Source organism: Oncorhynchus gorbuscha, linkage group LG10 (assembly GCF_021184085.1).
Source record: "Oncorhynchus gorbuscha isolate QuinsamMale2020 ecotype Even-year linkage group LG10, OgorEven_v1.0, whole genome shotgun sequence".
NCBI lineage: Eukaryota > Metazoa > Chordata > Actinopteri > Salmoniformes > Salmonidae > Oncorhynchus > Oncorhynchus gorbuscha.
Genome location: NC_060182.1, coordinates 52,624,142 through 52,645,681, shown reverse-complemented (window position 1 = coordinate 52,645,681; position 21,540 = coordinate 52,624,142). Strand labels below are relative to the sequence as shown.

Below are 21,540 nucleotides of genomic sequence, written 5' to 3'. Positions count from 1 at the left end.
GTTTGTAAATTATGTCTGAGTGTTTCAGTGTGCCACTGGCTTTCCATAAATAAATAAAACATTTGTTTGCTTAATATAAGGAATTTGAAATTATTTATACTTTTACTTTTGATACTAAGTACATTTTTAGCAATTCCATTTACTTTTGATAATTAAGTATATTTTAAACAAAATAGTTTTTTACTTTTACTGAAGTAGTATTTTACTGGGTGACTTTTACTTGAGTAATTTTCTATTAAAAGGTATTGAGTACTTTTTTCCCACCACTGCCAAAAGCCGGCTAAACTCAACTCTACAATTTAAAATGGAAATGGGCGAAAACTAGTGTGGGCTGACTGAAGTTCCAACGTCACAAAATGACGTTTTTATAAAAAACGACTGATGTCAGCACACAATTACACTGAACAATGTCATACGTAATTGGAGGGTGCTGAAATCAGTCGTTTTTTAAATAAAAAACTAACTTGGAGCTCCAGTAAGCACACACTAGTTGCTTGCCCAACTCCCATCGTAAATCGCTGAGATGAATTTAATCCGCTATGATTCCAACAGTCACAGATAGAACAATTAGACATCTTTGGTGCAGTGGCTGACATTAGCTTGCTTGACTAAAGTTTACTTTGCTAGCTAGCAAAAATCACTGCCATAAAGTTACTTGGATTTATGTAAAATAAGGTGGACATGTAAGATATAAACACATTACCTAATGTCCAATTCTGAGTTCGCTGTCTTGTTATGAAGTGGCCAAAGTGCATTGCTAGCACCGTCAAAATCTGCCACTGAGGTAGTGCCTGGTTACACGTTGAAAAATGACAGCTCTGGAATTTCTACTAGCTAAGCTAGTTCTGACTCGTATAATGCATTACCAATGAATTTGTTGACCAAATAAAAAAAGGCAATATCTATTCTATGGAGTCATTATTTTAACACACAAAAAAGAGTTGTATCAAAAAAAATATCTAGCACAGGATGAAAGGAGCCTTTTGTAGACCGGCAAAAGCCACACCGGCTATGGACTTTGAGGTCCGAAAAGGACCCCAAAAACATCTACCGGAAGATTCGGGTTTACACTGTTTAACACAACCACGAAGTCAAAATTGGCTGTTGTAAAAATTGATAAAAACAAAAAAATTAAGATTAGTGTTACGCATAAGTTTAGCAGTGTGGTTAATCACTTTTGAATATTTATTGTTTTACTTTGGGACTGTGGTAACTAGTGACGATCGATTATTTGCTGTACAAATTTAAACGTTAACGGATTTCCAATAAAGTAAGCTATTTCCCAATTTTGAGCTGACTTTGACAGCAATTTATGTAACGTTAGCAAGCTTTCTAGTTAATTATTGGGAAAACCTCCCACTACTGCTTATGGATACTTAGTTAGCTGCTAACCTTCGACAACAACACATCAAAATGAAAGTAAACGAACGTTAGTTAATACATTTAGCTATCTCTGCCATTCATTTGACTCGATTTTGCATGAACAACAATTGCAGTAAGTTAGCTAGCTATGTTTTGCTAGTGTTGGAAAGATGTCTATATCAAAATGTCAGTGCCTGTGATTGATTAATCTAACAAACTGACCATAGCTTGCAGAACACATGACATACTGTCATGAGAGCATTGTCTCAGTAATATGTATTTTATAGCTGTCAATGCATTGTGAGATTGAATGATGTGTTTACTGCGTTAATGATGGCAAGCTCCTTTGGTCTCTGTCTTGGGCTGTTTCCAGAGAACTTGAGTGTGGAAGATGAACAGCATGTCCCCTGAGGTTGCACTGAATCGCATCTCTCCTGAGCTGCGCCCCTTGTTGTGCAGTGTGGTGCGGAATGGTCGAGTGGGCCTTGACTCTACCAACTGCCTGCGTGTCACAGACCTCAAGACTGGGTGAGTTCCTCTGCTTAATGACAGTCTGTGACCCTTTAATATTAAACTATGTGGTGCAGTTCAATAGTTTAAAGTGTTTTCTCTTCCTTATATCCTCTCTTTCATGTGCACTAATTTTAGAAAATATGATCGGTGAAAGCAATATGACGGATGTGTGAATTCACTTTTACCTGTCGAGTACTGATGAAGAAGAGTGGGGCTGGTGTCCCCAGTTAATTTTTATGTAGAAGGACTGAGGCGCTCAGGACGTTCTACTCCAAAATGAATGAAAATCTAATTATGCTGACACCATCTGGTCCCGGGGATCGAACCCACTACCCTGGCGTTACAAGCGCCATGCTCTACCAACTGAGCTACAGGACCCCTATAATTTCCACCTCCAGAAAGAGCCCAATATCATATTGGTAAAATTATTTGGTAAAATTATTTTAACATATTGAACCATATTATCGTGTATGCTGTTAGCAATAAGCATTATCACCTGTAGCCCAACTGATGCAACACAGTGACTATAAAGAAATAGGCTGAAGCATGGGGTTGCTTATCTTTCAAATCAAATTTTATTGGTCAAATACACATATTTAGCAGATGTTATTGCGGTCTCCAATCGTGCGGCAGTATCTAACAATTCACAACAATACACACAAATCTCAAATTAAAAGAATGGATTTAAGAAATATATATTATATTAATATTATATTAATTATAAAAAAATATATATATATATATTAATATTAAGATGAGAAATGTTGCTGGGGAATTGACTAAAATATAGTAGAATACTGTATGTGTGTGTGTGTGTGTGTGTGTGTGTGTGTGTGTGTGTGTGTGTGTGTGTGTGTGTGTGTGTGTGTGTGTGTGTGTGTGTGTGTGTGTGTGTGTGTGTGTGTGTGTGTACATACACACACACACACAGTGGGGCAAAAAAAGTATTTAGTTAGCCACCAATTGTGCAAGTTCTCCCACTTAAAAAGATGAGAGATGCCTTTAATTTGCATCATAGGTACACTTCAACTATGACAGACAGAATTATTTTAAAAATCCAGAAAATCACATTGTAGGATTTTTAATGAATTTATTTGCAAATTATGGTGGAAAATAAGTATTTGGTCAATAACAAAAGTTTATCTCAATACTTTGTTATATACCCTTTGTTGGCAATGACAGAGGTCAAACGTTTTCTGTAAGTCTTCACAAGGTTTTCACACACTGTTGCTGGTATTTTGACCCATTCCTTCATGCACATCTCCTCTAGAGCAGTGATGTTTTGGGGCTGTTGCTGGGCAACACGGACTTTCAACTCCCTCCAAAGATTTTCTATGGGGTTGATCTGGAGACTGGCTAGGCCACTCCAGGACCTTGAAATGCTTCTTACGAAGCCACTCCTTCGTTGCTCTGGCGGTGTGTTTGGGATCATTGTCATGCTGAAAGACCCAGCCACGTTTCATCTTCAATGCCCTTGTTGATAGAAGGAGGTTTTCACTCAAAATCTCACGATACATGGCCCCATTCATTCTTTCCTTTACACGGATCAGTCGTCCTGGTACCTTTGCAGCTAAACAGCCCCAAAGCATGATGTTTCCACCCTCATGCATGATGTTTCCACCCCCAGGTATGGTGTTCTTTGGATGCAACTCCGCATTCTTTGTCCTCCAAACACGACGAGTTGAGTTTTTACCAAAAAGTTTGGTTTGGTTTCATCTGACCATCTGACATTCTCCCAATCTTCTTCTGGATCATCCAAATGCTCTCTAACAAACTTCAGACGGGCCTGGACATATACTGGCTTAAGCAGGGGGACAGGTCTGGCACTGCATGATTTGAGTCCCTGGCGGCGTAGTGTGTTACTGATGGTAGGCTTTGTTACTTTGGTCCCAGCTCTCTGCAGGTCATTCACTAGGTCCCCCCGTGTGGTTCTGGGATTTTTGCTCACCGTTCTTGTCATTATTTTGACTGCGTGGAGCCCCAGATCGAGGGAGATTGTCAGTGGTCTTGTATGTCTTCCATTTCCTAATAATTTCTCCCACAGTTGATTTCTTCAAACCAAGCTGCTTACCTATTGCAGATTCAGTCTTCCCAGCCTGGTACAGGTCTACAATTTTGTTTCTGGTGTCCTTTGACAGCTCTTTGGTGTGATTTTCTGATTTTTTTTCTTCTAATTTTGTCTGTCATAGTTGAAGTGTACCTTTGATGAAAATTACAGGCCTCTCTCCTCTTTTTAAGTGAGAGAACTTGCACAATTGGTGGCTGACTAAATACTTTTTTGCCCCAATTTATATGAAATGAATAAAGCAGTATTTAAACATGATTTAAAGTGACTAGTGTTCCATTATTAAATTGATCAGTGATTCCATGTACATAGGGCAGCAGCCTCTAAGGTGCAGGGTTGAGTAACCGGGGGATGGCTATTTAACAGTCTGATGGTCTTGAGATAGAAGCTGTTTTCAGTCTCCAGGTCCCAGCTTTGAATCACTTGTACTGACCTCGCCTTCTGGATGATAGCGGGGTGAACAGGCTGTGGCTCAGGTGGTTGATGTCCTTGATGATCTTTTTGTCCTTCCTGTGATGTTGGTGTCCTAGATGGCAGGTAGTGTGCCCCGGTGATGTTTTGGACAGACCGCACCACCCTCTGGCGAGCCCTGCTCTTACGGGCGCTGCAGTTGCCGTACCAGGCAGTGATACAGCCCGATAGGATGCTCTCAATTGTGCATCTGTAAAAGTTTGAGAGGGTATTAGCCCTCCTGTGATGTGTACACCTAGGAACTTGAAGCTTTTTGGATAGGGGCTTACTCCTTCTACTGTCTCCTGAAGTCCACGATCAGCTCCTTTGTTTTGTTGAGGTAGAGGTTATTATAATGGCACTAATCTGCCAGAGCCCTCACCTCCTCCCTGTAGGCCGTCTCATCATTGTTGGTAATCAGGTCTACTACTGTTGTGTCGTCTGCAAACTTGATAATTGTGTTGGAAGCGTGCGTGGCCACGCAGTCATGTATGAACAGGGAGTACAGGAGGGGGCTGAGCGTGCACCCTTGTGGGACCCCTGTGTTGAGGATCAGCGTAGTGGAGGTGTTGTTACCTACCTTCACCACCTGGGGGTGGCCTGTCAAGAAGTCCAGGACCCAGTTGCACAGGGCGGGGTTCAGACCCATGGCCCTGAGCTTAATGATAAGCTTGGAGGCTACGATGGTGTTGAAGGCTGAGCTAGTGAACTGTCAATGAACTGCATTTTTACGTAGGTTTTCCTCTTGTCCAGATAGGATAGGGCAGTGTTGAGTGCAATGGTGATTGTATGGTCTGGATCTATTGGGGTGGTATGCAAATTGCAGTGGGTCTAGGGTGTCAGGTAGAGGTGGAGGGGAGATGATCCTTAACTAGCCTCTCTAAGCACTTCATGGTGACAGAGGTGAGTGCTACGGGGCGACAGTCATTTAGTTCAGTTACCTTTGCTTTCTTGGGTACAGGAACAATGGTATACATCTTGAAGCAAGTGGGGGCAGCAGACTGGGATAGGGAGAGATTGAATATGTCCGTAAACACTCCAGCCAGCTGCTCTGAGGACGCGGCTAGGGATGCCATCTGGGCCGGCAGCCCTGCGAGGGTTAACACGTTGACCATGGACAAGGAGATCCCACAGTCATTGGGAGCGGTCTGCGTCGGTGGCACTGTGTTATCCTCAAAGCGGGGAAAGAATGTGTTTAGTTTGTCCGGGAGCAAGACTTAGGTGTCCGTGATGTGGCTAGTTTTCCGTAGACCCTGCCATATACAGTGCATTCGGAAAGTATTCAGACACCTTTCCCTTTTCCACATTTTGTTACGTTACAGCCTAATTGTAAAATGGTTTAAATACATTTCCCTCATCAGTCTACACACTATACCTCATAATGACAAATCGAAAACAAGTTTTTTAAAAGTTTAATAAATGTATTTAAAATAAAACACAGAAATACCGTAATTACATAAGTATTCAGACCCTTTGCTATGAGATTAAAATTGAGCTCAGGTGCGCCCTGTTTCCATTGATCATCCTTGAGATGTTTCTATAACTTGATTGGAGTCCACTTGTGGTAAATTCAATCGATTGGACATGATTTGGAAAGGCATACACCTGTGTATGTAAGGTCCCACACCAGGGAAGGAATGGCGCCGACTGTGAGTGCTGCCTCGCTTGTAGTCCTTAAAAAAGCTTTGCAATTGACAGTGCATGTCAGAGCAAAAACCAAGCCATGAGGTCGAGGGAATTGTCTGTAGAGCTCCGATACAGGATTGTGTCGAGGCACAGATCTGGGGAAGGGTACCAGAAAATGTCTGCAGCATTGACGGTCCCCGAGAACACAGTGGCCTCCATCATTCTTAAATTGGAAGAAGTTTGGAACCACCAAGCCCGGCCAAACTGAGCAATCGGGGGAGAAGGGCCTTAGTCAGTTAGGTGACCAAGAACCTTATGGTCACTTTGACAGTGCTCCAGAGTTCCTCTATGGAGATGGTTGTCCTTCTGTAACGTTCTCCCATCTCTGCAGTACTCCACCAGTAGCCACTCCTCAGTAAAAGGCACATGACAGCCCGCTTGGATTTTGCCAAAAGGCACCTGAAGACTCTCAGACCATGAGAAACAAGATTCTCTGGTCTGATGAAACCAAGATTGAACTCTTTGACCTGAATTCCAAGCCTCACGCCTGGAGGAAACCTGGCATCATCCCTACGATGAAGCATGGTGGTGGCAGCATCATGCTCTGGGGATGTTTTTCAGCAGCAGGGACTGTGAGACTAGTTTGGATCGAGGGAAAGATGAACGGAGCAAAGTACAGAGAGATCCTTAATGAAAACCTGCTCCAGAGTGCTCAGGACCTCAGACTGAGGGTAAAGGTTCATCTTCCAATAAGACAACGACCCTAAGCACACAGCCTAGACAACGCAGGAGAGGCTTCTGGACAAGTCTCTGAATGTCCTTGAGTGGCCCAACCAGAATCCAGACATGAACCCAATCGAACATCTCTGGAGAGACCTGAAAATAGCTATGCTGCGATGCTCCCCATCCAACCTGACAAAGCTTGAGACGATATGCAGAGAAGAATGGGAGAAACTCTCCAAATACAGGTGTGCCGAGCTTGTAGCTTCATACTCAAGAAGACTTGAGGCTGTAATCGCTGCCAATGTCCTTCAACAAAGTACTGAGTAAAAGAGTTATTGTGTGTTGATTGATTAGTGTAAAACATTGTTAAAAAAAACAATTAATTTTAGAATAAGGCTCTAACGTAAGACAATGTGGAAAAAGTCAAGGGGTCTGAATACTTTCAAAACACACTGTACGCCTTATGTCTGAGCCGTTGAATTGCGACTCCACTTTTTCTCTGTACTGACGTTTTGCCTGTTTGATTGCCTTACGGAGGCAATAACTACACTGTTTATATCCGACTTTATTCCAACCTAGCTAATACATACTCACAAGGATTCCTAAATCATTGCTAAGAATAATGAGAATGACTGAGGTTTCTATTGGTCATTTTTTTCAGGCTGGTTGTATTAGTGCTAAAGCTAGCTACCCCAGAAGTTGCGGTTGAACAAATTATGCTTTATTACCAACGCGGTATTGTAAACACATCGTTCGTGGCCGGTGTTTGCTTGTTTGCAGACTTTTTTTGTACGGCTTTGACAGTGCGACTATCTTTTTTGACATGCAAAGACTAAAATGGCGTCCCATAGTATGCATGAAGCTAATCGCTGTGACTCTGTCACTGTGTAACTCCGGTAGGGCAACATCTGAAAAATTGCGCACTTGGTAGTGTGTACCGGTGCAAGACCAGTCGGCGAAAGCCAACATCACGCACGAAAGAGAACGACAAGGGCAATGAATTCCATTATCTTGATGTTAATGGATTTCGCGTTTTGAGTTGTCTCGCTGAAATTTTCTTGCTCTTTCAAATGACTGCTCGATCCACACAGAAGACATTGTGGGCTAGGTTAGGAATGCTGTGTTGCACATGTAGCACAACATTTTACGTGGCGTCATTACGTCATGTACCTACGTTATATAGGTTTGCACGTCAGCTTTGACATCTGTGTTGCACATCGGCATTAAACTAGACATCGGGCCGATACGATTTTTAGCTAATATTGTCCGATTCCGATATGTTCACCGATATATTGTGCATCTCTACTCCTAGCTTTCATTTGACACCCAATTTGACATCTCTTTCCCCATCTCTTCAGATGCACGTCTCTGACTCCAGGGCCCTGTTGTGATCGATTCAAACTGCACATCCCCTACGCTGGAGAAACATTGAAATGTAAGCAGTGTCTGTCTGTCTCATTCTCCCCTATTTGTCTCCCTTCACATGTGTTTTGTTAATTTGTGCCATGAACATCTAGTCCAGGTCAGGGCTGATTGGCTCTGTTGTTAAGGTCATATCTGCGTCCCAAATGGCACTGTTTTCCTTATATAATGTCCTACTTTTGTCCAGGGCCCCATAGGGCTCTGGTACGAAGTAGTGCACTCAATTTGTTTTGTTTGTTTTATTTTAAATGTAACCTTAATTTAGCTATGCAAGTCAATAGGGAGTAGGGTGCCATTTAGGATGCAGCCTATGTGTATAGAGGCAGCTGATCCTGCTTATGTTGATAGGGGTAGAAATGTATTAGTAATCCAGTGTGATAGATGGGACCTAAATCAGTAGTTGGTGTAAACATAAATGTAATCGTCTGTCACTTGGTTGGGGACAGATTTACTGATCAGTTGTGCTTCTTTGCAAATGGATAACTTGCGCAGACGCTGAAGAAACATTTAAATCGTTATGGATTTTTAATGGGAGAAACAATCTTATGTTTTTTTTTTGCCTTGTCCCCTGCCTACGCTAACATTTGAAAGCCTAAATCTTCCTGAACAGCTTTGCCTTTGGGTCTTATGCTTTCATATGAGGCCAGGTGGAGTTGTCTTTGCATTGCAGATGCAGAGCTTCTGCAAAAATACACTGTATTGTTTTACAATAAATAATATTGCAGTATTGTTTGTAATGAAATCTTGATCAGTAGACTATTATTTGATGTGGAATGGTTTATCTTCAGTTAATATTCTAGGGAATGTTGTTTTTGCTGGGTTGGAAGGGTTTGGCATTCATTAAAATGGACAATACAATGAGTTAATTAAGTGAAAATGCCCTCGAAGTCGGTGTTTGAAACATGCCTTTAATGTCCAAAAAATGGGAGCAGTAACTGAAAGGTATTGGCATGGTTTGCCGTCTCGGGGCTAACACCACCTGTGCCATAAAATCCTCCAAACACCAGTTTCGAGGTCATTATCACTTTAACAGGTTACCAACGTATTCAAATAACGATTTAAATATTTTCATAAAAAAATGTTATTTTCATTAATTTATTCATACTACACTGCTCAAAAAAATACAGGGAACACTTAAACAACACAATGTAACTCCAAGTCAATCACACTTCTGTGAAATCAAACTGTCTACTTAGGAAGCAACACTGATTGACAATACATTTCACATGCTGTTGTGCAAATGGAATAGACAACAGGTGGAAATTATAAGCAATTAGCAAGACACCCCCAATAAAGGAGTGGTTCTGCAGGTCGTGACCACAGACCACTTCTCAGTTACTATGTTCCTGATGTTTTGGTCACTTTTGAATGCTGGTGGTGCTTTCACTCTAGTGGTAGCATGAGGTGGAGTCTACAACCCACACAAGTGGCTCAGGTAGAGTAGCTCATCCAGGATGGAACATCAATGCGAGCTGTGGCAAGAAGGTTTGCTGTGTCTGCCAGCGTAGTGTCCAGAGCATGGAGGCGCTACCAGGAGACAGGCCAGTACATCAGGAGACGTGGAGGAGGCCGTAGGAGGGCAACAACCCAGCAGCAGGACCGCTACCTCAGCCTTTGTGCAAGGAGGAGCAGGAAGAGCACTGCCAGAGCCCTGCAAAATGACCTCCAGCAGGCCACAAATGTGCATGTGTCTGCTCAAACGGTCAGAAACAGACTCCATGAGGTGGTATGAGGGCCCGACGTCCACAGGTGGGGGTTGTGCTTACAGCCCAACACCGTGCAGGACGTTTGGCATTTGCCAGAGAACACCAAGATTGGCAAATTCGCCACTGGCGCCCTGTGCTCTTCACAGATGAAAGCAGGTTCACACTGAGCACATGTGATAGACGTGACCGAGTCTGGAGACGCCGTGGAGAACGTTCTGCTGCCTGCAACATCCTCCAGCATGGGAGTCATGGTGTGGGGTGGCCGGTTTGGCAGCCTGTGGGTCAGTCAGATGAGACCATATGTGGGGTGTTGGGGCGGATGCTAGACCTCATGTGGCCAGGTTCCTGCAAGAGGAGGATTGATGCTATGGACTGGCCCCCCCAGACCTGAGACCATCTGGGACATCACCTCATCAGGAGCATGCCCAGGCGTTGTCCAGGGAGAGACCATCATCACAGGCATGCCCACGTAGGGAGTCATACAGGCCGTGGAGGCCACACACACTACTGATCCTCATTTTGACTTGTTTTAAGGACATTACATCAAAGTTGGATCAGCCTGTAGTGTGGTTTTCCACTTTAATTTCCAGACCTCCATGGGTTGATAAATTTGATTTCTGTGTGATTTTTGTTGTCAGCACATTCAACTATGTAAATAAAAAAGTATTTAATAAGAATATTTCATTCATTCAGATCTAGGATGTGTTATTTTAGTGTTCCCTTTATTTTTTTGATCAGTGTATTTCATCCTTCCACAAGATATAGTCTCGACACAAATCTAGGGTTGTTATCCAAGCCGGCTGGCCGGCTGGTCGTTCGTTCTATCTGTTTGGTTGCCAGAAACGCGACCCAGTCGTTCAGACTTTTTGTTCTGTATCTATGGATGTGACCCAATCATTCGTTTTAAATGTTCCATTGTAATACTGGCTGTCAATGTTCTTATCCCTTAGCTAATTTACAGTCACGTCAGAATAACAGCAGAGTGGCTGCATTTGCATTTGTTCAAGTTGTTTTCAAGTGACATTTATTTGGATACATCCATAACAATGAGATAACGGGGCACAATTTCGTCTAACATAGAAAATGTGCTCTCTCGTTAGGACACTGTTGTCGTTCAGAGGAGCTAGCCAACAACACAGCTAACACAATTACTTCAAGCTGAAGCTGGAAAACTGCAAACTAGCTGCACTTCGTTTTACCTTTTCAATTTACATTTCTTTGTATTTATTCATAAAAATTATGCCAGCTGATTCAAGATTTTGACTGGCTGAGAAACACTACCTGTCTGTCCGTCTCATCAGACAGACAGGCAGGTTCATTACTATGGGACAGCTGGAGATCGAATTTGAATATTGAAACAATGTTGGAGAGACAGACAGCAAGGTTTATACAAATCTCTGCTGTTGAAAACTAAATGTTAGTCTAAATTAAATTAGATAATGTCTCGATGCTTTTTATAGTGGAGATCAAATTTATAAATTGCTTGGCTGGGCTGATGAGACAGTGGATTGCACAGTCAGATGGAACAGAGTAACTGGGCATTTTAACGTCATAGATTTAGCCTGTGGTAACTTGTGGAATATATACCGGCTGGAATGTGGTTTTAACCAATCAGCATTCAAGATAAACCCACCCGTTGTATAACTCATATCAACTCTTTGGCATCTCATATAACCACTGGGTGTAGTCTAGATCAAATCTTGTAGATCAAAATGTGGATGTAGATCAAAATACAAGTATTGTGATAGGCCTATGTTGGTTTCACCCAATGTGTTTTTCGCCTTTCCAAGATGACTGTACCGAAATATTTTTTATTTTTTTATACTGTATTTTAAATAAATTGACAGATATAGTTTCTTACGTCTAAAAATTGTTTTGTCAATAGCGTTTCAAGTTTAGTAGTTGTGAGTCTTTTGATAAGCTCAATGCTTATGAAAGCATGGAACATTTGAACACAGGCAGCCACTCTATTTTGCTACTTACCCACAATAAACATGATGTTTAGTGTACTGGACATTACTGGAATTGCATTAAACAAACCTCTCACATTTGAGAGACGTCCCACATTTGACGCTTTCCATATAAGGTTGGCTCCAAAAATGCCTCCAGGCACCCACAAGATGTTTTGAAATGATTAAATCTTTGGTGGGAATGATCATAATTGGGTTTTCCTGGAATGGCCGTGAGTCATGACACACACACACACACACACACACACACACACACACACACACACACACACACACACACACACACACACACACACACACACACACACACACACACACACACACACACACACACACACACACACACACACACACACACACACACACACACACACACACACACACACACACACACACATCATATATTTTTATTAACCCAGGAATAGGTTGAAAAACCAGGAAGGAGGTGTTTGTGTTTGGCATTTGTGAATGTAGAGGTAATATAGCCTACAACACAAGTGGTAGGCCCCACTGCTCAAAAGCAAAACTGTATGGAGGTAATGACTATTATTCACTACCTTTCTGCAGGTCAATGGGTGCAAAAACATCAGGAGTTATTGAGGCAAATTGTTTGTTTCCTGGTTTTGGTTTCTCAACAACAAATTCTCCCTCAGCTGCGTCATTCCAACAGATGGTTAACCATTTTGCAGAGACTTTGGCACAATATTTAAGCTGTAAGATCATGACTGAGTAGAATGAAAATACTGTGAATCAGTCAGTATGGGACTGTGCCTCTGAAAGTGATTCCATTTGGCTGGTATAGGCTATTCTGTGCCCTTTAGCGCACTGTGGCATACAGCCCTATTCCATTTGGCCTCTAATCAGGGACTGATTTAGAGCTGGGACACCAGGTGGGTGCAATTAATTATCAGGTAAAACAGAAAACCAGCAGGCACCCCTGGCATACAGTATTTGTCTTTTGTATTCAATTAGGACACTGCAGTAAGACTGGGTATGGGTAGGCCACTTCCCCAAAATCCTGGATCATCAGTGTTCTCCCCCTCATATAACTCTGAAATTAAAGGAATATTCTGTTGGATGAATACAAAAGCGTTTGACGGGTTCAAAATCTGTCATTCTGCATCTGAGCAAGGCAGTTAACCCACTGTTCCCCCGGGCGACGATGACATGGATATCGATTTTAAGGCAGCCCCACGCACCTCTCTGATTCAGAGGGGTTGGGTTAAATGCGAAAGACACATTTCAGTTGAATGCATTCAGTTGTACAACTAACTAGGTATCCCCCTTTCCAATTCCCTTTCAAATATACAGTAAATGTTCCAAAGTATTTTTCTTTACTAAGCCTACTTCTGATTATTTGTTTATTGTAAGAAGCCTACATTTAAATAGGCATCCACACCTTGTATGTCTTTTTTCATTGTTTCAGTATTTTGTCCAAGGTCAAGTTTATTTGTGTGCAAATTAGTTAATACATTTACATTTACATTACATTTAAGTCATTTAGCAGACGCTCTTATCCAGAGCGACTTACAAATTGAGTAATGTACCCATCATCATTTCCAAAAGTGTCTATAATCACATAAAATATATGGAGAGAACCTTTTAGACCCAGCTCCTGGCAGTTTGGCAGTGCTGTGTTTTATTGCTTGATGTTTTCCTGTTCTTTTGCCTGAGGAAGAGCGTTTGTTTAGTCCAGGATGCAAGGCCTTGGGGTCCTGGCCAGTGTCTGGACCTGCCTGCCGATAGCGTGCAAGATCGTGGTGGCATTCCACACAATGAACGGCACAAACTGTGCCCATTAAAGCATGTTCTTTCCAGAGCCTAACCAGCATAGCTGGCAGAATGTGTGATTTGTGGAGGTTAGGATTTTGTGACCACAATAACTTTAACACCTGTGAAAACGGGCGGTGTTACCCTGGCGCACAATGTGCGTGTGTGTATCACTCTGCATATTAGTAACAAACCCTCACCACCCTGCTTCCTGTGTGTGTGTTGCGTCTTGTGCAGCATTGGTGGCTGCTGAGGGGAGGACGGCTCAAAATAATGGCTGGAATGGAGTCAATGGAATGGTATCAAACACATCAACGACGTGGTTTCCATGTGGTTGATACCATTCCATGGACTCCATTCCAGACATTATTATTATGAGCCGTCCTCCCCTCAGCGGCTTCCACTGTTGTACAGGTGGTCCAGTGCAAATTGCTGACACCCTACTCCAGTCCCCTCTACAGATCCCTGATCCCTCCGAGAATGTTGTGTGTGCCAGTATATTGGACCAATAATTAAAAAAAACTGTTTTCCAGGCGTTATGTGACAGATTTATGGCAAATCCCCTCCTCCCGTTTGACACCTCTACTGTCTGGAAAAAAATATTGCCATGTGTGTATGTTTCTCTTCTCCCTCTCTGGCATAAAAATGGGAATAACAGAACAAAAACACCCTGCGCTGAAGGAAATAGAATTGTGTTACATCTGAACATTCTGAACTATCCTTGAGTTAAAGGGATAGTTTGGTATTTTGTCAATAAGGCTCTTTATCTACTTCCCCAGAGTCAGATGAGCATGTGGATAGAGTCTCAGTTCAGATTGAAGGAAGTTGCTCACTAGCGTCAATTCAATAACTGGAAATCTATTGGAACAACGAGTATGCAAGCTGTTTCTGTAGACTTCCAGTAATTGCTCTAACGCTAGTTAGCATTGGCTCGCGAAACTACCGTTAAGTTCCTACATACTGGACGCAGCCACATAAAAGTAGAGTAAGGACTTTTGTTGTGCTCTGCTCAGCTCACTGACTAGCTGATGTTGGGAGAATCTCTCAGGTTATTGAAAGAACATTGGTGCAGTGACATTAGGATATCAGAGCCTGCGTCAGTAGAGAAAAGTAAACTCAGCAGAAAAGAAACGTCCCTTTTTTCGTGACCCTGTCTTTCAAAGATAATTCAGTAAAGAATCTCCACAGAGCTTCATTGTAAAGGGTTTAATCACGGTTTCCCATGCTTGTTCAATGAACCATAAACAATTAATGAACATGCACCTGTGGAACGGTCGTTAAGACACTAACAGCTTACAGATGGTGGGCAATTAAGGTCACAGTTATGAAAACTTAGGACACTAAAGAGGCCTTTCTACTGACTCTGGAAAACACCAAAAGAAAGATGCCCAGGGTCCCTGCTCATCTGCGTGAACGTGCCTTAGGCATGCTGCAAGGAGGCATGACGACTGCAGATGTGGCCAGGGCAATAAATTGCAATGTCCGAACTGTGAGACTCCTAAGACATCGCTACAGGGAGACAGGACGGACAGCGGATCATCCTCACAGTGGCAGACCACGTGTAACAACACCTGTACAGGATCGAACATCACACCTGCGGGACAGGTACAGGATGGCAACAACAACTGCCTGAGTTACACCAGGAATGCACAATCCCTCCATCAGTGCTCCATCAGATTGTCCGCAATAGGCTGAGAGAGGCTGGACTGAGGGCTTGTAGGCGTGTTGTAAGGCAGGTCCTCAACAGATATCACCGGAAACAACGTCGCCTATGGGCACAAACCCACCGTTGCTGGACCAGACAGGACTGGCAAAAAGTGCTCTTCATTGATGAGTTGTGGTTTTGTCTCACCAGGGGTGGTGGTCGGATTTGCATTTATCGGCGAATGAATGAGCGTTACACCGAGGCCTGTACTCTGGAGGGGGATCGATTTGGTGGTGGAGGGTCCGTCATGGTCTGGGGCGGTGTGTCACAGCATCATCGGACAGGGACACATAATAACATTTCTGTTAGTCACATGTCTTTGGAACTTGTTCAGTTTGTCTTAATTGTTGAACCTTGTTATGTTCATAAAATATTTACACATGTTAAGTTTGCTGAAAATATACGCAGTTGACAGTGAAAGGACGTTTATTTTTTTGCCGAGTTTATTATTGATGAATGGAATGTTAGGCTCAAGTGTATAAACATTTGTATTCTTATTTTTAATGTATGTAGTTCTGTCCTTGAGTTAATACCTAAGTATGTACTGTTATGTGTGTAACTGTGGCTGGGTATGAATGTGGTATAGGGGAATGAAGGTAGAAATGTAAAACAAGTTGCTGAGGTGGAAACCATTAAGTTGAAACTTTAGAGGGAGGAAACTCCACACCATTCAATGTTGCTGCGTTCACGTATGTAAACTCTGATCCCGCTGGCTGAGGTGAAAGCTTCAGCGGAAGCCAAGGACCTTAGGTAAAACTCCCATCTGATTCTGGTTCATTTTATGTGAGCAGGAGCGTAACACATCCATCTGATTCACATTGACCTCATTTTATGAGCAGGTCCAAAGCCTAGCACAATACCTCAGATAACTCTTCATGGTTGGTAGACTGCAAGCTGTTACACTATACCTCAGTTAACCCGTTAAGGGCTAAAGACAGAAACAAGGCTCAAGATTCAAGGCCTGGTTATTTATGCATGTTCATGAATGTTGCTTTTTACCCAATGAAACAAACCTATGGTAACAAAAGGCCTTCAAGTTTAGGAGATGACATGTTAATCCAGGATACCCGTTACGGGTCGTATCTGTAAAAAGTCTATACTTTAACCCAGGATACCCGTTATGGGTCGTAACTGTAAAAAGTCTATACTTTAACCCAGGATACCCGTTACGGGTCGTAACTGTAAAAAGTCTATACTTTAACCCAGGATACCCGTTACGGGTCGTAAATGTAAAAAGTCTATACTTTAACCCAGGATACCCGTTACGGGCGGTAACTATAAGAAACAAGGTAGCTTTATTCAAGTCAGGGGAATTTGGCAAGAAGTGTCAGCCTACAGATATCAGATCTTAATTAATATGACCTATTTTGTCAGAGGAGGAAAGCTATCCTGCAGCAGTAGGATTTGAATGTCTATTTATTATTTTGAATCGATGCCAGGGGGCAGCTGGAAGCGGTGTGTGTAGGCTATACAATAATTTAGACTGCAGGTCCACTGGGCGTCAGTTAAAGTAGCCTGTCTCGTGAGAGTTCTTATGTGAATTATAATAAAATTACAATATTTGTAAGGGGTATATTTTATTTTTTGTTTTATTATGTGTCCAAGGCAAGCAATAGGCTAAATATATAAATGGTTATCTCAGTGTGGTCCAGTGGGTACAGCCACTGACAACTGATATGCTAGAGTAAGCATGAGTTCGAATCCAGTCCACTAATGCCCTTTGAATTAGTACTTTTCTAGTTACTCTCTGTGGGCTGTGCTTGTAATTAATTTCTCAGGAAAGGAACTTACTTTTTACTCCGTTACATTTGACCAAATCACTTTAGTTACATAGATTATTATACTGAACAAAAATATAAATGCAACATGCAACAATTTCAAAGATTTTACTGAGTTACAGTTAATATATGGAAATCACTCAATTGAAATAAAATCATTAGGCTGTAATCTATGAATTTCACATGACTGGTCAGGGTTGCAACCATGGGTGGGCATTGGAGGGCATAGCAATCCATTGGGCTTATTTTCGCGAGAGTGATCCCTCTCGCTTCGCCTCTTCCTTTCTGCCTTAGTCCTGCTTGCAACTAAAGCCTTTCAATATATGTTCGCCCTCTGGCTGGCATTGTCATCAGAATAATGTGTCCTTTTTTAACAAACTAAGGGCGATTTAAAAAAAAAAAATCTATATATTTTATAAGCATTCTGTACAACAAAAATAAAGTATTTCCACATTTACCACAGCAAATCTACTGTGGCAATTTACCTGACACTTTGTATGAATGTTAACTAATGTTTGTGTACTGTAATTTTATTTGTTTACTATTTATCTTATCCAAAAGTATCTGGTATGGTCATTTCTTATCGACAAAATTTAAGAAAAGACCCTCGTCCATATTTCAATCAATCAAATGTATTTATAAAGCCCTTCTTACATCAGCTGATGTCACAAAGTGCTGTACAGAAACCCAGCCTAAAACCCCAAACAGCAAGCAATGCAGGTGTAGAAGCACGGTGGCTAGGAAAAACTCCCTAGAAAAGCCAGCACCTAGGAAGACACCTAGAGAGGAACCAGGCTATGAGGGGTGGTCTGTCCTCTTCTGGCTGTGCCAGGTGGAGATTATAACAGAACATGGCCAAGATGTTCAAATGTTCATAGATGACCAGCAGGGTAAAATAATAAGAATCACAGTGGTTGTAGAGAGTGCAACAGGTCAGCACCTCAGAAGTAAATGTTAGTTGGCTTTTCATAGCCAATCATTCAGAGTTTGTCTACTGCTCCTGCTTTCTCTAGAGAGTTGAAAACAGCAGGTCTGGGACAGGTAGCACGTTCGGTGAACAGGTCAGGGTACCATTTGAAAACTTCAAACTACATCAAGTCAATCTGGAGATTGCATTATTTGTGACAGAAGGGCTTGGGCCAGAATCTAACCCACGCCAACACGGTAGGCCTATATGTGCGCTCTAAAGGGAGTGGCCCTACCAGCTAGACCAAAATTGAACTGCATTTTGACAGTTCATTTGTAACCTTAGGATACACTAGACACTTCTATGTCGTACCCTAGTTGAGACCAACCTTCTGTTATTTAATCTATATAAAATTACAGTTAATGTGTGTGACTGAATTTCAGACACATTTTAATGTTGCAGTAATAGGACATAGGCCTATAGCGTTCGAGCAAGAGGGAACATTATTTTAAGATAGCGAGCCCTGATCCCAATTACTTGACTGCTGCTGAATGGAGAGGAGAACTGCTAATGTTTTGCCAATCACAAGGCTCATTTGAATTTCCTAAATGAGAAAAAGAAAAAGAAGAAGAAAAAGAGAGAGTGATTTAGTGATTGAGAAAAAGAAAAAGAGTGATTGAGTTAAGATCCGACATCTGCATTTGCAACACACCTCTCTTATTGTATTTACATTTTTGTGGGTTGCATGAGTTTTTCTAACTTCTGGGTGAGTTTTTAAAATGTTTTCTCTAAATAAGCTATGTTGTACAATTTAAAGGACAAATACGCTGCAATTAAATAGTCACTAATAATCTAACGAATTCAGTACTTGTGAAATTATACCTAGACTAAATATAAGCCTTCCACAATCATAAGACCCGCTAGTAATTTAATTATTTTATGAAAATAGTTTAACCTGATTTTTTTTGTTGTTGCAATAATCACTATAAAATGCCTTTTTTTATTACATATTTAATCAGAACCATGCATAATGTACATTCACTAATAATGACTTATTGTAGCAGGCATTATAGAAAATTAACACAGGTCTCATAAACAATTTCTCAAGCACAAGCCCAGGTTCTAGTGAGTTCCCAGCTGATCTTTCTATTTCAAGTTTAGCCAACTTGGATCTATTTGCTAGTTAACAAGGTAGAACAGTTTGAATTGTTATGAACACACACTTCTGTCTGTCTCCAACTGTTTAAACAGCATGCTAACCTGCGTTCGATGTTCCCCAATGCTGGAAGAAAAGAAACGTTTGGGAACCCCTGATCTAAGCGATTGATAGTTAGTGTTGAGCAGTCTGCCTGATTTACTTTTAAGAACAACTGAAATAATGATTTTGTTGGAAAGCACAGGCAGCAGCTCTATAGAGGTGAGATGATGTCTTGGAAATAAAGGCATAAAACAAAACAAATGTAACATACACAACAACTGAAATTGTTTATTAAAACCTCTTTGGGCTAGGTGTTCCGCTAGCGGGATAATTCCGACAACATCCGGTGAAATTGGAGAGCCAAATTCAAATGACAAAATCGTAATATTTAACATTCATGAACATACAAGTGTTTTATGTAATTTAAAAGTTTAACTTCTTCTAATCCAACTGCTTTGTCAGATTTCAAAAAGGCTTTATGGCAAAAACATACCCTGCGATTAACTGAGGACAGCACCTCACGTCAAAATATGTTTGTCAACCAGCACAGGCTTCACAAAATCACAAATAGCGATTACATAAATCACTTACCTTTTGAAGATCTTCCTCTGTTTGCAATCCCAAGGGTCCCAGCTACAACATGAATGGTCGTTTTGTTCAATAAAATCCTTCTTTATATCCATAAAAGTCAGTTTAGTTTACGCCATTGTTTTCAGTAATCCACTCCTTCAACATGCAAAGGAATCCAAAAAGCTACCGGTAAACTTCGTCCAAACAAATCAAACAATGTTTCTATTCAATCCTCAGGTACCCTAATATGTAAATAAACGATAATATGTCAGACGAAAAGAACAGTGTTCAATAGGAAAGGAAACTAACGAAGAGCGCACCCTCATTCACACGCCCCAAAAGCCTACTTTTCCTGTTGAGCTCCCTTTGGAAAAACTACTATTACTTGTTAGTTTTTCAAGAAACAAGCCTGAAACCCCGTATAAAGACAGACATCTAGTGGAATCCATAGGTACTGCAATCTGGGAGGAATTTTTAAATATAGACCCATAGACTTCATTGGAAAGGCCTGTGACCTCCAAAAAAAGGATTTCAGACATTGTAACAGTTTTAGAAACTTCAAAGTGTTTTCTATCAAATTCTACCAATTATATGCATATCCTAGCTTCTGGGCCTGAGTAACAGGCAGTTTACTTTGGACACGTCAGTCAGGCAGAAATTCAGGATCCTGCCCCCTAGCCCTAAGTAATGTAAATAAATTATGGTTAATATGTGATAAGAAGTAATGGGCAATCACTTCCATCATGGGACTTTAATGAATTGTTTTATTCTGTGTCATTACAGCATTCAACCCACATTATGCGTAGTCAAATTAAATATTATTTGTCACATACACATGTTTAGCAGATGTTATTGTGGGTTTAGCGAAATGCTTCTATTTTTAGCTCCAAAATATCTAACCATTCACAACAATACACACAACCTAAAAATAAAAGAATGGAATTAACAAAGATTTCATGTCTAAAAATATAATCGAAACCATAATCGAAAAGCGTGATATTAAAAAATAAATAAAATTGAACTGACCTCAAAAAGGACTAATCCCTTAGCAATAATGATACGAAAACAATAACATAACAGAAACAATAATGGCACTTGATCCAGACAATACAGTGCATTCAGAAACTATTCACATCCCTTTATCATTTTCCATATTTTGTTACAGCCTGAATTAATCATTTACCAAATAGAGATTTTTTTGTCACTGGCTTACACACAATACCGCCGAATGTCAAAGTGGAATTTGTTCTACAAAACTTTTACAAATGAATAAAAATGTAAAGCTGAAATGTCAATGAGTCCATACGATTTCAACCTCTTTGTTATGGCAAGCCTAAATAAGTAGAGGAGTAAAACGTTGCTTAACAAGTCACAAGTTTTATAGTGTTTTTAACATTACAAGTCACATAAGTTTCAGTTTCATCTCTATACCTCACACATACAATTACAGTGCATTCGGGAAGTATTCAGACCCCTTCCCTTTTTTCCTAATTGTGTTTTATTACAGCCTTATTCTAAAACTGATTAAATAAAAATAAAAAACAATCTACACACAATACCCCATAATGACTAAGCGAAAACTGTTTTTTATTGATTTTTGGTTATTTATTAAAAATATTAAAAATAAATACCTTATTTACATAGGTTTTCAGACCCTTTGCTATGAGACTCAAAATTAAGCTCTGGGGCATCCTGTTACCATTGATCATCATTGATGTTTCTACAATTTGATTGGAGTCCACCTGTGCTAAATTCAATTGATTGGACATGATTTG

General features: G+C 41.0%; 2 protein-coding genes across 4 annotated transcripts in view; one reads left to right on the top strand and one right to left on the bottom strand.

The window, feature by feature from the left end:
- The window catches only part of rbks (ribokinase), an 84,736-nt gene extending 83,850 nt beyond the window's left edge, over positions 1-886 (bottom strand). Inside the window, exon 1 of one of the 3 annotated variants that reach the window (XM_046366380.1) lies at positions 704-886. In XM_046366380.1, coding sequence (XP_046222336.1) covers positions 704-755 — 52 coding nt within the window. In that variant the 5' untranslated portion in view covers positions 756-886. The remainder of the gene's footprint in view (positions 1-703) is intronic. The other 2 variants (XM_046366381.1, XM_046366382.1) reach the window with 2 other exon arrangements.
- A 132-nt stretch (positions 887-1,018) lies between these two features.
- The window catches only part of babam2 (BRISC and BRCA1 A complex member 2), a 194,566-nt gene continuing 174,044 nt past the window's right edge, over positions 1,019-21,540 (top strand). Inside the window, exons 1-3 of the mRNA XM_046366379.1 lie at positions 1,019-1,270; positions 1,736-1,890; positions 8,098-8,174. Of these exons, the coding sequence (XP_046222335.1) occupies positions 1,754-1,890; positions 8,098-8,174 (214 nt within the window). The 5' untranslated portion in view covers positions 1,019-1,270; positions 1,736-1,753. The remainder of the gene's footprint in view (positions 1,271-1,735; positions 1,891-8,097; positions 8,175-21,540) is intronic.